The 16,031-nt window shown below is 37.6% G+C and overlaps 1 protein-coding gene across 2 annotated transcripts in view; it reads right to left on the reverse strand.

Annotated features, from left to right (window-relative positions):
* The window catches only part of PLCG2 (phospholipase C gamma 2), a 72,494-nt gene that overhangs the window by 18,513 nt on the left and 37,950 nt on the right, over positions 1-16,031 (reverse strand). For both annotated transcript variants that reach the window (XM_040571589.1, XM_040571588.1), the window contains exons 8-21: positions 15,794-15,837; positions 14,532-14,604; positions 13,290-13,391; positions 12,998-13,116; positions 11,614-11,699; positions 10,493-10,613; positions 9,499-9,667; positions 6,761-6,865; positions 6,469-6,558; positions 5,257-5,435; positions 4,293-4,493; positions 2,650-2,769; positions 1,524-1,704; positions 801-869 (exon numbers count right to left, since the gene is read on the reverse strand). In XM_040571589.1, the coding sequence (XP_040427523.1) occupies positions 801-869; positions 1,524-1,704; positions 2,650-2,769; positions 4,293-4,493; positions 5,257-5,435; positions 6,469-6,558; positions 6,761-6,865; positions 9,499-9,667; positions 10,493-10,613; positions 11,614-11,699; positions 12,998-13,116; positions 13,290-13,391; positions 14,532-14,604; positions 15,794-15,837 (1,659 nt within the window). The remainder of the gene's footprint in view (positions 1-800; positions 870-1,523; positions 1,705-2,649; positions 2,770-4,292; positions 4,494-5,256; positions 5,436-6,468; positions 6,559-6,760; positions 6,866-9,498; positions 9,668-10,492; positions 10,614-11,613; positions 11,700-12,997; positions 13,117-13,289; positions 13,392-14,531; positions 14,605-15,793; positions 15,838-16,031) is intronic.

Here is a 16,031-nt window from a genome sequence, read left to right on the forward strand (position 1 = left end):
AATGCTACTTAACTGTTATTGTTTGAGTACCAGCTTGGAAAAGAAAAAATATTTAAAAAAAAAAAAGAGTACACCAACATAATTACTGTAGCTAAATAAATAAATAAATAAAATAAAGTGAAATATCAATCAACTATCCTCATCACACGTATTCATATGCATCTGTGGCTTACAGACTTAGATGCAGTCTAAAAGCCTCCACTTCCAAACCACATCAGCTATCCTTCTGGTCATATTTCCTTTAGGAAGACATCTAGTTTCAGCAGAACAAGCAATTGCTTTATCTTGAATTTCCTACCACTTGAATTGATAGTAAATGGTACCAATGTAAACGGTAGTTGCAATGTAAATTCATTAGCCAAAAAAAATTTTTTTCAATTACAGCCGCAGAATTTACAAGCAGGTGAACTTTCATGAGAACCTACAAGTTGAAGGCCCTAACAAGAAGTAGAGAAGTAGCTGTTTGCTGGGTCACTTGTTATTTAATTTTGGGAGCATGCCCGAATAAGCACAATTGATAAATCATAATATGTCCACAAACATTTGGGCAAGAAGTTCCCAAATTCCCAATATAGGTAAATAACACAGGATTTGCACACAAAGTATGTAGGTACAAATTTTAAGAGATACTAGAAGAAAAGTCACACTTTAAAAGTTCTGCTGTCTAGTCCTCCATAAATCAAGCACCCTAACATTTTCAATTAACCTTTTCATTTCTACTAACAGGAAGTCAACGAACAATTCTCATCATTTTCAGAAGTCTAAGAGAAAATGTGAAGGCCATCTCTCCTTAAGCATACCACTGTAGGGTTGATTTCACTGGGTTCCACATACATCTTGACATCATAAAGGGAGTTTATATCTTTTTCCTAAAAATGGAAAAAAAGGAAAAAAGATACGTTACATGAATCAAAAGTTAGAGAAATAATTAATGTTAATGGAACAAGAAATTTTTGCTGAAACCACCTTTCTGACAATATATAGGCAAATAGAAGAGGAGGAAAGCCAGACACCTATGTTAAGCTAATTACTACAGTTGAACACAGCTGAACATGAGTTTGTTATTTAACTTGTCTGCACCTCAGTTTAATGAACAGTTAATACGATGAAACAGCAATGCCTCACCAAGTTCTCTCTTAATAAAATAGTTTCAAGGTTGTGAGTACCGTTCTTGGAACAACAGTGGAAGACAATACCCACGCTCACAATTTCTGTGTTACATTACATTAGTTCCAGCAGTGGTTTCACTGTTAGAAACTCTAAGACAAGAAAAGTGGTTTCAATATACACAGTCATATTTATTCTTTTATTGGCATCTGCATGATCAATTTAAGATCTCTGCCCACTCCCGTAACAGAAGAAATGGACAACTGTGGGTGAAGCTGTTATCAAAAACTTGTCTCAGCAAAGCTACACCTCCATTTCGCAGACTGCTTAAGCTTCCCTGAAGGACATCTATCATAACCAGAACTAAACCCAGCTCCACCAAGTCTAGATCTGGGACTCAAAGGTCCATCACTCACCATGCTGTAGCGCTCCAGCAGCTCCTCAGTCACTGGGTAACGCAATTTCATTTTCCTGTACAGAGGGTGCTTCTCGTAGTACGTTACAAGCTCCACTAAACTCTCAAAATAGGCCGAGGTTCCAAGCACAAAATGGGGACCTTCTTGCCGAATTCGGAAGTGCTTCACCTTCCCCTCAGCTCTGTGAAACAAGTACAGGTGCTGTAGAAGGTATTGGTACTTGGCATAGTGAAAGCACCGGCGCTGCAAACTAGACCAGAATAGCTTTGTGCATCTTAATCATATGAAATTGTTTCTCCCTCTTCCAAAGCATCTTTTATTCAAATCAAATTCCATTTGCCTGATTGAATTCACAAAAAGACATTCTCACTTTTCTACAACATGCAGGGCCTTGGGACAAATCCATGTTTTTGCCTAGATTAAATTTCCCTATTTTTTTTCCCCACTACACATGGGTATTCTGTCACTTTCATACTAACTTAAATGTCTTGAATCAGACAGAGTCCCTCTGGAATCCGCTGCTGCTGATCTGCTCCTGTCCCTAAGCAACAAGACAAACTTGCTTCAAATGTGATTTGATTTGAAGGCACAATGGAGAATGCCGTAAGTCTATACATTTTATTAATGTTGTTACAGGAACCACAGTTTCAAAAATATTTTCCCTGGCAATAAAAGCCTACAAGTAAATAGAAAATAGCTTCATTCTGACAGATAACAAATTAACTTTGGTCAGTTATATGACAAGGCAGGATTTCCAGAGGATAAAGGCCTCGAATTGCTGCTGAACCAGCACCAAAAGGAACTTCAAAATAGCACCCTGCGGCAGGGAGCATCAAAGAAGTGAAGACAGGTCATGCACAGTTCTATATAGGAAGAAAGGGACAGTTGGTGCCCAAATGCTCTTTATAATAGCATAAAGCTTTATTCCAGTCACAGACTAAGGTTGTACAATTTCTTAAATGCTTTTCACTACATGTGGACCTACTATATAAATTAACCATACTAATTACTCAAAATTTGATGGCATGAATTTTATGACTCCAAAAAGCCCATAGTATTTTTAAATGAGAAAAACCAGAACACTGTGGGGCTACTGTGTAATGTATTCATATCCATCTTTTCTCACCTGAAAGTCATGGCAAACGAATCAGGCTCATCTCTCTTCCTAATCAGAAAGGCTCCATCTCGAGGAATTCGCATCAGCATGTCTTCTGCCTCTCCCCGACTCAAGTTGCTATAGTACCAACTACAACAGTCAAAAATCAAAATGGACAAAGGATTACAAAGCTTGTCACATGTCATTCAGTAACAATAACAGTGTTACTGCTGATACTAATGATAGAATTAATGTTACTAATAATAGAATGTTACATATATAATGTTATATATATAACATAATGACATAACATTACTAATGATAGAATCTCAAACACTACAAGAAAAATAATTCATTTAATATTTGTATTTATTTTATATTCAGACAGGCTGAGAGAGTTGGATTCATTCAGCTTAGAGAAGAGAAGGCTCCGGGGAGACCTTGTAGAGACCTTCTGGTACCTAAAGGGGTGCTGCAGGCAAAATGAGGAAGGACTCTTTATTGGGGAGTGCAGTGATAGGACAAGAGGTAATGGTTTTAAACTAAAAAGGGGAGATTGAGATTAGATATAAGGAAGAAATTCTTCACTGTGAGGATGGTGAGACACTGGCACAGGTTGCCCAGAGCAGCTGTGGATGCCCCATCCCTGAAGGTGTTCAAGGCACAGCCGGATGGGGTTTTGAGCAACCTGGTCTAGCAGAAGGTGGGCAGGAGGGCTGAACCTAGATGATCTTTAAGGTCCCTTCCAGCCCAAACCATTCTATCATTCTACAATCTAAATCCTTTCAGTCAGAACTTAATTATGTCTTTCACTGTAAGCACGGTCCTAATGTACCTTCACTGTAGCTGTGACCACTTCTACTGCCAGTACATCTCCACATTATAAATAAATACAGAAAAGCCAAACCCTTAAATTGTACCGTCCTCTCATGCTGGCTTCAGAAGTTATCCGTGGGCACACAGTGACTCCCAGATCACAGTGGGAAAAAAAAGAAACTTAAGGCCACAGATTTATATTTCTCAAGCAAAGGAGATTTTTTTTTCTTGATTGCAGAGAAAACAGATCAAAGGGCAATAACTAGAGTGCTCTGCCAACAAACAAGAGCAAGCTCTTCCCAGGATCTATGTCAGGCAAATAGCAGCTGGAAATAAACACCAAGCTACACTACTCCCAAACAGCATGGGGTCAAGTAAGCCTAACCAACTCTGACAGGGGTCAGTTGGAAGCGGGGATTAGGGAAAAGTAACTCAGTTTGGGCTCACTGCCCCAGTAATAGAAGTTTCCAGATGGCACAGACCATGACCACTTAGTTGACAGGTCACAGTCGACTACTAAATATCTAACCCAGCCCACTGGGTACTGTAAAACATTGAGCAGAGAACGAAGGAATTGCACACTTCCACAGTATTACAGTTCTCACTGATTGTTCTAGCTGTTTCTAGTAAATTGCTTTCCAGGTGACTGCTCTCTGTTTTATCATGTTCTCACAAAGTCAGCGATCTTACTCAGCATTCTACAGGGAAGCTTATTCCTCCGATATCCACAAACAAGCAACACTCAGGTGTGCTCCTGAATCCGTGGAATTTTCTACGCAAAAATCCAAGACCATCAAAAAAATGTACAAATACTCTATATCATAACAGCCCTGGTGCTTGCCTTCTGCTGTACATACTCTTTATTTTCGTGAGGACTGGGATTAGGCACAGCATCCGTCAGACGCAGCTCAAATTCAGCACATCTCAAGTGAGCCTCTTTGTAGTGTTGAATGAGATCATAGATGCTATCAAAAGTGAGGTTGTCTGTCAGATAGTATTTCACAGTGTCCCCATCACTTGAAGAACGGATACGGCAGTGCTGGACTCTACCTGACCTCCTGAAGATGTGAAGAGGGGGATAAGGAAAAGAAAGGTATTTAACAGGTTTTACTCTTAAGTGTTTCCTCAACCATTTCTGGTTAACTGTATTGTAAGCAAGAAATCCTTACTAACTCTTAAAATAACTGAAGTAACAACAGCAACAAAAATCCTGACCAGTGATAATGACAGTCCCAAAAATATTATTTTTCAACCCACAATGGTTCAAAAGGTGACCAACACTTACTCCCTTCAAAGTTTGTTCATTTGTTCTGACAACAACCACCAAACAAAACAAAACCAAACAAAAAAAAAAATCACAGAAAAATCCATTTCCCCCCCAGGGGACTCTTTCATTGAAAAGATCGACCTCTGCTAATAAAGGTAAACTCACTAGACAATGAGTGTGGAAAGTGTGGATCAGTGTGAAAAACAATAATGTATCCTAAAACTAAAAAATCAAATATTGGCCCACTCACTGAAGAAATAACAAATCATACATCCTGACAGAATAGAAAAAGGAAAAAGATATAATAGTGAGTCCCCTCTTGACAACTGCAACACTTCAAATAACGTCTACTTTGCCAAAATGCACTATTCAGTGCATGGAAGTTCTGTTTAGAAGGTAGTCCCTCAATCCCATGAATACCATTCTAGCAAATATAAACACCTTATTCCTATTTACTCTCAGCTACACATGCACATTGACAAAATGCATATATTTTTATGCAATGCCATAAGATAAACAAAACCCATGTAAAGTTTTTATGATGATCACCATACCAGAATGACAAGGTGCAATCATTAGGGAAAGCCTCACTTTCCCTAACTAGGAACGTCCCATCCTTGCCACCCATTTCAGCACAATATTCCTGGAGCAGCTTCTCAGCAGTTGTTCTCCCCTCTTTCATTTTCCCATGGAACCACTTCTCTTTTAAGTGCAGTTCAGTACGTTTTACCTCCTAGACCAGAAAATAAGAATTTTTATTGTCCACTTCTAACTTTATGATTCTAATACAAAGTACTTCTTATTGATATAACAACCTTCTATTTCAGGATTTCAGCTCTTCTCAGATCTAACTCTCCTTCCACAAGCAATCTGATCACCTTCATAGACACACTTGACTCTCTTCCTCAGTCAAGCCACTTCTTTGGATCAGTGACCATCTTAATCCTTATTTAAATATGTAATCAACATATTGAGAAATATGTTGATAAAGTGAAAGAACACAGCAGTGCAAATGCTATTTTACATTTTCAAAGCAAAGCACCCTACTGCAAATTCACAAAGTTTCTATTCCGCTTTTTCCTGGCATCATCTCTGTTCTCACTTACACATTAATGATTTTAATAACATTGACATCTAGGTGAATGGATAAAAGGTTTCGCATGTGCAGAGATCTCTCTGAACTATGCACATACACGTTAGAAATGAAAGAGTATGCATGGAAATCAGAAAAAGTCAGAACAAGAAACCATGGTGAACATAGCTGAGCCTCATGCTTCTGTTTTACCAAGCATGACAGACAAGCAATACACACCTGTGACAAACACTTTGCATGTGTGAAATGAATAGCATGCACTATTGTGCACTGTGGAAAAGGTGCGCTGTATTAGTACGCAACAAACCTTAGTTCATCAGACTGCCTAATCTGAGAACAGCTATACTTAGCCAAAGGCGTATAAGAACTTCGATTGTCAGTGGGCACATCAGCATTAGCATTTAACCACCAAAATCATATCTCCTTGTCCTTGTACTCACCTTTGTATGTCCTCCATTTGCCAAAGGGAAAAAAGATATTTTATTTAAAATAGGGTTAGCTGGAGTACCTTAGCAAAGACCCCTTTTTAAAATATTTATTTGCAGATACATGTGTTATCTGATACAGATCCTCTACAATTTCAGTAATGTCAGCATAAAAATATGCATCTGTAAACACTGAAATAATCTGAGATTAAAAAGAACATGCTTAAGCAATAAAGAGTAGCCATCACCTTTGATGAATCTTCATCAGCATTCTGTTCTATATCATCACTGAATGAAAGCTTTTCATCAGCAATAGCACAGTAGTGCCGAGTCCATTTCTAGAAGTTGAGAGAGATTAAAACCATTAACGAAATGAAGAGAACTAATTATAATTTACAACTAGGTGTAACAGTAAACAGCATGCCGCCTTCTCCTCGCTCACATTTCACGAACTGAGGACATTACACAAATATTGAGAAAATTCATGTACATATTACACAGCTTAGTAGCAAACTTTAGCAAATGTCACATAAACAATACCTGTTCTATTGTGTCCCACATGTAAAGTTCTCCCTGTTGCTTTTTTTCTTCTTTCTTATCTTCTGGGTTCACATCAATGTCTCCCTTCGGCCCTAGTTTTTTGTGCTAAAAAGAAAAGAAAAAAGATTAAACAGCACATTCATATGCTCATAGAGAATTATATATAAAATTGATCATACAGTCTCAGTGCACTCAGTATTACTGGAGTTATTTCCCTTCATTGCCCAGCTTTCTTCTGTTATTGCCATAACAGCAGCTGTTCCACAAAGCTTTATGTAACCTGGGTGGAGTTTATCTCAAAAATGTATATCTCATGATAAAGATTTTAAAAGATAGTACAGATATCATTCAAGCAATGAAGAAACAGTTAGTCTGATAAGAGCTCACAATTCCTTACAGGACAGAAATCTTGAAGTGACACTTGCATAAAAAGAAATAATGACAAGACAATAAACATTCAGCAGAGAGTAGAACATAAGGAAAACCATAAGGAACCAAAAAAATACACACAAAAAAAAATCAAGACCAGAAGAAGAATTAAAATGAAGGGGAATCCACTCTTCTAAAAGAAAAATGATCAGACATGATATCTTGTATGAGAAGAGGGGTGAGTTCTACTTTCTTCTTCTCCTTGTCTTCTAAATCCTAGTTTAGAGAGAACACTACAACTCCAGTGTAGAAACAGAAGAGGTAAACCCAGGAAAGACCTGGGTACTGCTACACAATTAAGCCCAGATCTGTCCAGCAAAAGGCAGGTTACTGCACAGACGGCACCAGTGCTTGTAGGGGAGTTGAGACAGCTCTCAACTAATTGCTACTGAAGTTCATGGGGTTTTTGTGCAGCACATAATTTGGCTGACAGAAAAACACGAGCCAGAATCCTTGAGAAGCATTTTGCATTAAATCCTACTATGTCCTCAGTTACAATGAAAAATGACGATGTGACAATTTAGACCATCCTAATGCAGCAATGAAAAGCTTATGGCAGGGCATGACAGGGAAGAGCAGACACCAAGTGAAAATAGCCCACAGAGCTAATCCTTGCAGAAAAGGTTGAACAGATGAAACTGCAATAGCTGGACTATTCTAAAGGAAGACTAAAAAAAGGAAGCAGACTAGCTACAGCATAAAGGGCAAAATAGATAAGAATAGTTTTTGTTACAACTTCTATGATTTTATTCTTGTAAGACCATTCCTTCTCTGAAAGTACATTAGAAACATTTGTAAGTGATCAGTGTGCTTTCATATACACTCGTTTTCAATTAACTACAGGCTGAAACAATACAACACAAGCTATGTCGAAGGGCAAGGCTCAGCAATTGAAAGTGATCACAAAAAGCAGTGGCTCAAGGGGCTAAAGAACATCAAACACTTGAACTGCAGTTAATGATAGGATTAATCCTCTCATAGCTTGTAGTTTTCAAATACGTTCAGTTCTGTGTCTTCTATAGGAAGATTTCAATTTGACAGGCCTATCTGAAAAATCCCACAGGCCCCTAAAGCAGGACTCAACTTCGTTTACTAACTTTTTCCAGACAAAAGCCAAATACCACAACTAGCTTACTGGCAGGTGCTGATCTATTTACAAAGATTCTTTACTGCTCTTTTAGACAGGAAGGGATGATATGGATGTTCTCTTGTGCAAAGTCACAGTAGTTTGTAATTCCCTTTAAACCAGATCTGTCATGTTATTATTCATGTGCCTATACAATTTCCCTTCTATGCTCTACATCATAACAATAGACAGTTTAGAGAAAGGAAGAAAGAAAAAAAAATTAAGCAGAGATTTGAATTCCCTGCTTCCTGATATTTTGCACCTCACAGTGGGGTGCTATCATTTCCAGTCCTACATTAAAGGACCGTATGCTTATATCCATCTAGATGCATCTATCCATCATTATTTCTTCTGTTCAGCAGTCCAATCCATGTGATGCAGTACTACCACAAGAGCCAGAACACAGAAGCACAGGTAAAAGCAATTATTGTACTATCATGAACAGCCCCCAGATTATCCACCTAATTTTGCCCTTCAATAATTCTACTGCAGTTTCAATCCGAGAAGTCTTCTTTCAGTTTTCTGCCTGATGCACAAGAGTGCCGAGTAAAGCATCTGTATTGCCCAGCAGGTAAGACACCCTCACAGTGACTGCCTTCTAACAAAAGCACCACAGTCTTTCCAAAGTGGTTTACTAAATTGCATATGTAAATCACACTGAGTGAGTAAATGCCAATCAATTTTTGCAGTTCACCAAGTAAGCAGTCCTGACAGCTTAAGTCGGCGGTCTGCAAGTGCTTTGAGTTTTACTTGAAGGACAGACATCCTCTGAAAAAACAGTTATCGTTAATCCTACTTTCTATTCAAGAACATACTTTTAATATTTCTTAGCCAGTCACTAATTGTGTAAGAAGCCTATGAAGAGCATCTGCAGCAATGAACCCTTGCTGAAATTTAGCACTGACATTTCAGGAGTTGGAAGACCTTTAGAAAAGAGCTGACATTCCATCTGGCACTTGAATTAGCAACTTTTATTGCAAAGAAAACCAACAGCAAGCATCTTAATAGGTATCTTTACAGAACTCCGTACAATATTATGAATTGTAACTAGTACACACTTCTAGCATGGGGTTTCTTGTCTCTTCAACAGAAACCAACAGTTAAGCTGTGAAGCCAGAAGTAGCACTGACAGCTTCAGCTCTTGTTTTTATACTTTAGCTACAAGCACACAACACAAGCCTACCTTGATGATGATTTTTTCTTTCAGCTGGGTTGGTGATGGTAGCTGATCTGCACTGGCTTCAACAGGTTTCATTAAAAGCTGATCTCCAAACACCTCCTTGAACACTCTGGCCATGTATCGCTGCTGTTCTACGCTACAGTGCTCTTCAATTGACAGAATGACTGGGTATCTTTGAAGAAAACGAAGGAAAATTATGACATTCAGTTTCTTTTTGATTCAACTGACAAGGCAAGGAAAACACCACCCTCCCTCAATCCTCAGATCAAAGAAAATATTTAAAGCAAACATGAAGACAAAAGGAATAGAGGTAGACACACAACAGATAAGGTCAGAAGGGACCTCCGGAGGCCATCTAGCCCAAGTCCCTTCTTTGGGAAGGCCCAATTCCTAAGTTAGATCAGGTTGCTCAGAGATTTGTCCAGCCACTTTTTGAATATCTGCAAGGACAAAGATTCCTTAAGTGCTTTGGGAACAGTTTCAGTGTTAAGTGTTCTCCCTCCCAATTGTTGGGTAATACTTTTCATGTTAAGGACATCTCAGCACAAGGTTTAGAAGAGCAAAGCAGAGAGGCAGATTAAAATTCATGTTATCAGTTCAGGAAACATTCTATGACTTCTACTCCTAAGACCTCCCTACAACATGAATATCAACCCAACAGATACATTGCTTGTCACTTGTAGTTTGTTTTGATCTTTAAAAAAAAAAAAATCATACTGTTCAGGACTTGAAGTTTCACACTTCAATTCAGTAAAAGAAGACCCAAGCAAGGAGACAGGAACCTCTTTTAAGGTACTCACTAACTTCCCTAGCAGCAAATTGTTATGTAGCAGCACCTTTTCTCAAAAACAAATCAATTAAAGACCCACGTTGGGCAATAATGAAGACCAGGATGTCATTCTTTCATTATTTCTTTTATCTTTAAATCACAGGGAAAAAAGTTCAGTAAGGTCTAAGCATTCAAATACAGGCTTAAGAAACATAAATCAAAGCTTACTCAGATGCAACAAAGGCATGATCTTTGATTGCTTGTACTACATCATCAAATTTGATCTTTGTTGTCCGTGTCCATCCATGGTAAATGATGGGTTTCCCATCAGGACCATCCCAGCAGTCCACTAGGAAAGACAAGCAGTGGAAAAATGAAGACACCAAGTAGTTACTTAACTCTAATAAAAGGAATACAATGTACATTCAGTTCTTCAGAGCGTTTCATACATTGAGTCATACATTCATTTCTAATAAAATATCCTTAGTCTATCTTCTAAAATATTCTAATTATCTATCTCACAGAGGGAATTAAGTTCACTTCGGTAAGAACAATATAAGTAAAATACGGTATAATTTTTTCCCAAAGCATTATTATGTGGGAATCTGGAAAGAATTCAAGCAGCTAAACTGTCCATTTACAAGTTTACATTAATTTTCCATGGAGAAATACACTCTAACAAGTTGGGAGCATATCTATTTTTCTGATTTTAACCCTGAAACTCTAATCTGAGATACCTTTTGCAACATCTAAATTGAATGAAGTCTCTTGTTAATTGTTACAAATGTAAACCAGGAACTAGCTTATTAAGAAACTGGTCAATAAAGTGAAATTCAAGTCAAATCTTTCAATAAGGAACACAAACACAGGGTTGAAGAAGCATACAGACTTAGTAGAGAACAATGGCACAAAGACATCAACTGATTTACAAGCAAGTTAAACAGGATGACAAATAGCACCAAATTACAAAAATCTGAGACTTAGGCTTGTCTGTATTAGATGAAGGCAAATAAGTTTTTTTATCTATCTACACTGCACAAGTAATTCAAATTTAAATCTTATGCTTTCATAAAGTAGATCAAAGATTGAATTGTTTGTGTACAGTGAGAGAGTCAGACAGAACTTCTTGGAATTCCCAGGGAACAAGTACCAGAGCAAGTAAACAGAGCAATAATGAGGCATAACAAAAACTATTTAGGGAATCAGTGTTTTTCATATGACTAACTAAAATTTCAAAAAAGAAACAAACTAGTTCTTGATTTTGGTTCTTTTTTCTTTCTTGGTAAACAGGGGAAACCCTGCTTATATGAAGAGTATGTTATAAACCACTCCAGAAGCTCATTACTCACACTCAATACATCGGCATCCCATTCTAAGGCACCTGATGTAAGCTTCTGTGGAGGATTCACTTCGAAGCTGGTCTCCTGTCAGATATCTAACGAATAAAAGAAAATTGTAAGAGAAGACAGGCAATCAATTTCAATTATTTCCCACTCATTCACTGGGAAAATTTTTTTCTCCTGTTATGAAGGCTGTATGTTGACTCGTTGGGGTTTTTTCCAAACTTGCTATGGAAGAACTGGGCTCTGCTGAACCAAATGCTACCAGATTTTTGAATGGACAAAATTATAGAAGGTTAACATTCAATCTAAACATCAATCAACTCTGACAGGTTCCTGGAGAACAAACCATGAGCTCTGCAACATATACTTACTTGATCATGTTGAGACAATCACAGTGAAGGGATGTGGAGAATATTTGGAGTGATACTACACCATATACTTCAAGTTATCTACCAGTTATATCCATATCCACTTCATTTCATTTCCTGCAATATTTAATTTGTTTGTCTCTCCTCACTCTCTTTACATGCTCTTTCTTTTTATTACAATGCTAGATGAGAAAACTTCCCATTCACTTGAAGGAAGTTCAACTCATCACCACATAGGTTTTAACTTCAGCTAAAGAGCTTGCACACCATGTATTATCAAGGAAAAGGGCTGGATGCCGTAGGCACAAGCTATGGAAATATGCAGCTAAGTTACTAAGCATAGAACACTTCCAGACAAAGCCAATGAATAGCCAAGCCCTGATCAGCAGATATGCTAGTTTAAGGTCCAAATATTCTTTTCCCACTCAGGAAAAGTTTCTGCTTTTTGACATTGTGAACTGTCGACATATCTATCAATAGTGCATACCACCACTGCCTCCTTTCCCAACTCAACAAACCCACTGCCCTTTAGATCACACTACCAGCATAGGATCTTCCCACAGGATAAGTTGGATCCTTACAGCATTCTTATGTTCAGGTACAACTAATGTTGACATAGGCTTAGGAAACGCTGTCAGTGCTTGGAAAAAACAGAAGCTCCTTCAGTAACTTTGATTTCTGAAAACAGAGAGGCTGGAACAGTTTGAAGTTGAGACTAATTTTTCTAACACGACTCAGAGTTTGAGGGTGTTTTTTTTGTTGGTTTGTTTGTTTGTTTTTGGTTTTTTTGTTTTTCCCCCCAGCAGAGCTGATTGTGTCTCAAAATCTATATAAGATATTTAGAGAAGGGGAGAAAGGAAACCCACATGCTGTATTTGCCACATTTATATTACACTTTAGGAAGATTTCACACACCCAGACAGTATATTTCTGGATATTATAATTTAAAATCTTTTACTTTCTCCTAACATGTGCCAGGTCTGTTTGAACAGGGATAGATAATGAGACTTCTGTTAACTTACGTGTTATGAGAAGAAGAAATCCAGTAATGGGACAAAGGATTATTCATGTCCTGCACATCTATTGAATCATATTTCTCATCCCAAATACTGTTTTCTTTTGCAAAAAGGTAAGTGAGGAACTAAAACGCAAAGAGAGAGACTGAATTTAAATGTTTTAAACATACAAGAATATAAGAAACCCAGCAACGTAGCAGGAACATCACAAAGGATCTGTCAACCAATTAACAAACTAGGAGCTAGCAGCAAAAGAAGAAAATCCATGAGAAACTATTAGAAAGCATCATCATTTTACCTCATCAACAAAGAGGAAGGGTTCAGCAGTTTCTCTCATAGTGTCATCTATAAATTTGGTCATTCGTTCTCGGACTTTACTCAGATCTTGTGCCCAAGACTCCTTCAGATAATAAAGTAGAAAAATTTAGATGTGGTGATATGCTATATAAAATCTGATAAAGAACAGAACCCTACAGTTGTGATTAAGGCTTCAATTTCAGATAGCTTACTGACAGTATATTTCTTTGTATTCACATCTTAAGAGTTTCCTCTGTGATGTTTAAGAGGGAAAAAACAGCTGAGTACCTTTACATAGATTGGAGGCCCACAAGATCCACACACACATATGTACATATATGCATGCACACACACAGGAAAAAGCTGGCCTCCTTGAAATATATGCCTTAACTATATTCTGTTCATACATCTAAGTGCAATCTGAATGTACTTTTAACACAGTGAAATGAAGAGAAAAAGAAATTAGCAATCTTATACAGGAAGCATAGATCTCACTTTTCATTCATATTTGCGAGCCTGCAATTTATCAGTACCTAACAAAGATAACACTAGCTAAAAGGATAGGAGGCAAAGACCTGGAATGTGAACAAATTCCAACAGCAGTCTTAGACCCACTCCATTATATCCTTTGTGAATGTCTAGCCTTAAAAATTGGCCTATATATCAAATTATGATTTTTCTTCCACAGTGTCTGTGCTAAATAAGATTACAGAAGGCCATGAAGACAGTTCCAGTACCTGCTTCCACCCTTATCTGCTTGCTGGTATGGAACATCAGACTGGCCCATTCAAGAAGAAAATTACCTTTGACTCGAATGCAAGCAGTCAGCTCATCTTTTTACATACAAGCTGATAAAATGGGGCCATAGCCAAGGTATTACCCCTAGCTGTATCTACGGTGACAGCTGTAACTAGGCCAGGCTATCATGCAGGGTTTATTTCCAACCTTGTCTGTTTATCTACATGACTAAACGAAGACCTGCTAAAACATTATTTACTTTGTCCTGCCTCTCTTCCTCTGGTGCACCTTCAGAGACTTTTATATGGATGAAAAATAATGGTTCTTGTGAACTTCAACAGCGGCAAATAAGAAGAAATCTTTCCAAGACCTAGTAACCTAGTATCATAGCTGACATGAATCACATTCAGTGTCATATCTTTTTTTTTTTTTTTTTTTTTTTTAAAAGGAGCATGTAATATTGAGAGACAGCAAAAAGAGCTCAAAATTTCTGTAACATTCCCACCTGCTGCTCATGTAGCAGGAATCTCTGAAAGTCATGGAGATGAACTGCTGAAGCATCTGGGCGGTCAGTATTTCTTTAAAAAAAAAAAGAGAGAGAGAAAGAGAAAGGAAAATTGAATCTAAAGAAACAACAGAGAAAGTGTCATCAGATGTTATAGCAGAAAATGACAGGGATTTGTATCTTGCATTTACAGTATAAATGTGCTGCCGCCAGGAAGAAACTTTTTATAACTTCAGTGAAATTGAGATTAGGCTTGTAATACTGTATTACCTAATCACTGTAATTTGAGCCTTTAAATAAAACCTCCTGGAGTCCTGATGTATTTTTGATAATGATTCATTGGGAAAAGTACCAAATCTCTGTTCATTGATCTGTAGCAAATGAACAGCATTCACTTCACAGGTGTTTTCTTAAGTTTATTTGAGGCACATGGAGAGACTGTTCTTTTGAATTATCACCGAGCCACACATCCACAGATAATTCCTTCCATGTATTATCTACTACAGTAGATCGCCTGAATAAAACTTCAGGAATAAAAAGGCAAGGCAAGAACGCAGCCACACCAACAAAAAGGCAGCACAGTGCTCTCTGTTTTGTAGGACACAAATGTTGCATCATCTCGTACCAATAAGGCATTTATAACCTTACACATCCTTGAGAAATCTGTGGTTTAAAGCAGTCTCACCAGTTTAATTCACACAGCATGACCAAGGGCTAGGGAAATGCATGGTATACTTAGAACAAACTTTTAAAACAACTTCCTTCATCTGTGGTAATATTCAAAGCTAAGATAAACTGGTTTAATTTGTGGTTAAAATAGTAACAGCACCCGAGACCTCCCTTTTCACTCTGTACACATTTTACTAAATTTTCCAAGTCCACCAAGTGAAACTTGTAGAAACTGTTAGCATCAGTGCTCTGCATGAGTCCAGGCAAAGCCTCTGCACCATACCACTCCAGTTTAAAGTTTTTCCATCAAATTGTCCTTCACTAGTTCTGTTCTGCACTTGGTAAAATCTGAACATGTCAATTTGCTTGTTTGAGTCCATGCCAGTTTTCTTCTTGTCAGAAGGTAAAAAACATTTATCAAATGATAACCAGAACTTATGCCCAGGATAAATTCACCTTTCTGAATGCAATAAGATCTATAATTTCTTTTCACTTACTAAAGCATAAGAACAAAAGCCAGTGAAGTAATTAAAAAGTCCTGCAGCACTGCTACCATATGTGTATTATTTGGAAAAATAATACAAGAGCCTTACCCAAGAATGAACACAGAGGAATCCTTTTTGAATTCATCGAGAATCTTTAAAAAGAAAAAAAAGGGGGGACGGATAAGATTTAAAAAAATAAAAGAACATGCAATTTTCCATCTAATTTCATCTAATAACGACTACTGGTTTGGAAAGGGGAAAAACATGCATTTCCACTCTAGAAAAGCTGCATGCAAGTTGACAAGATACATTTTGAATTAAACGCGTTAGAAAAAAAACTTACTGC

Source organism: Cygnus olor, chromosome 12 (genome assembly GCF_009769625.2).
Source record: "Cygnus olor isolate bCygOlo1 chromosome 12, bCygOlo1.pri.v2, whole genome shotgun sequence".
NCBI lineage: Eukaryota > Metazoa > Chordata > Aves > Anseriformes > Anatidae > Cygnus > Cygnus olor.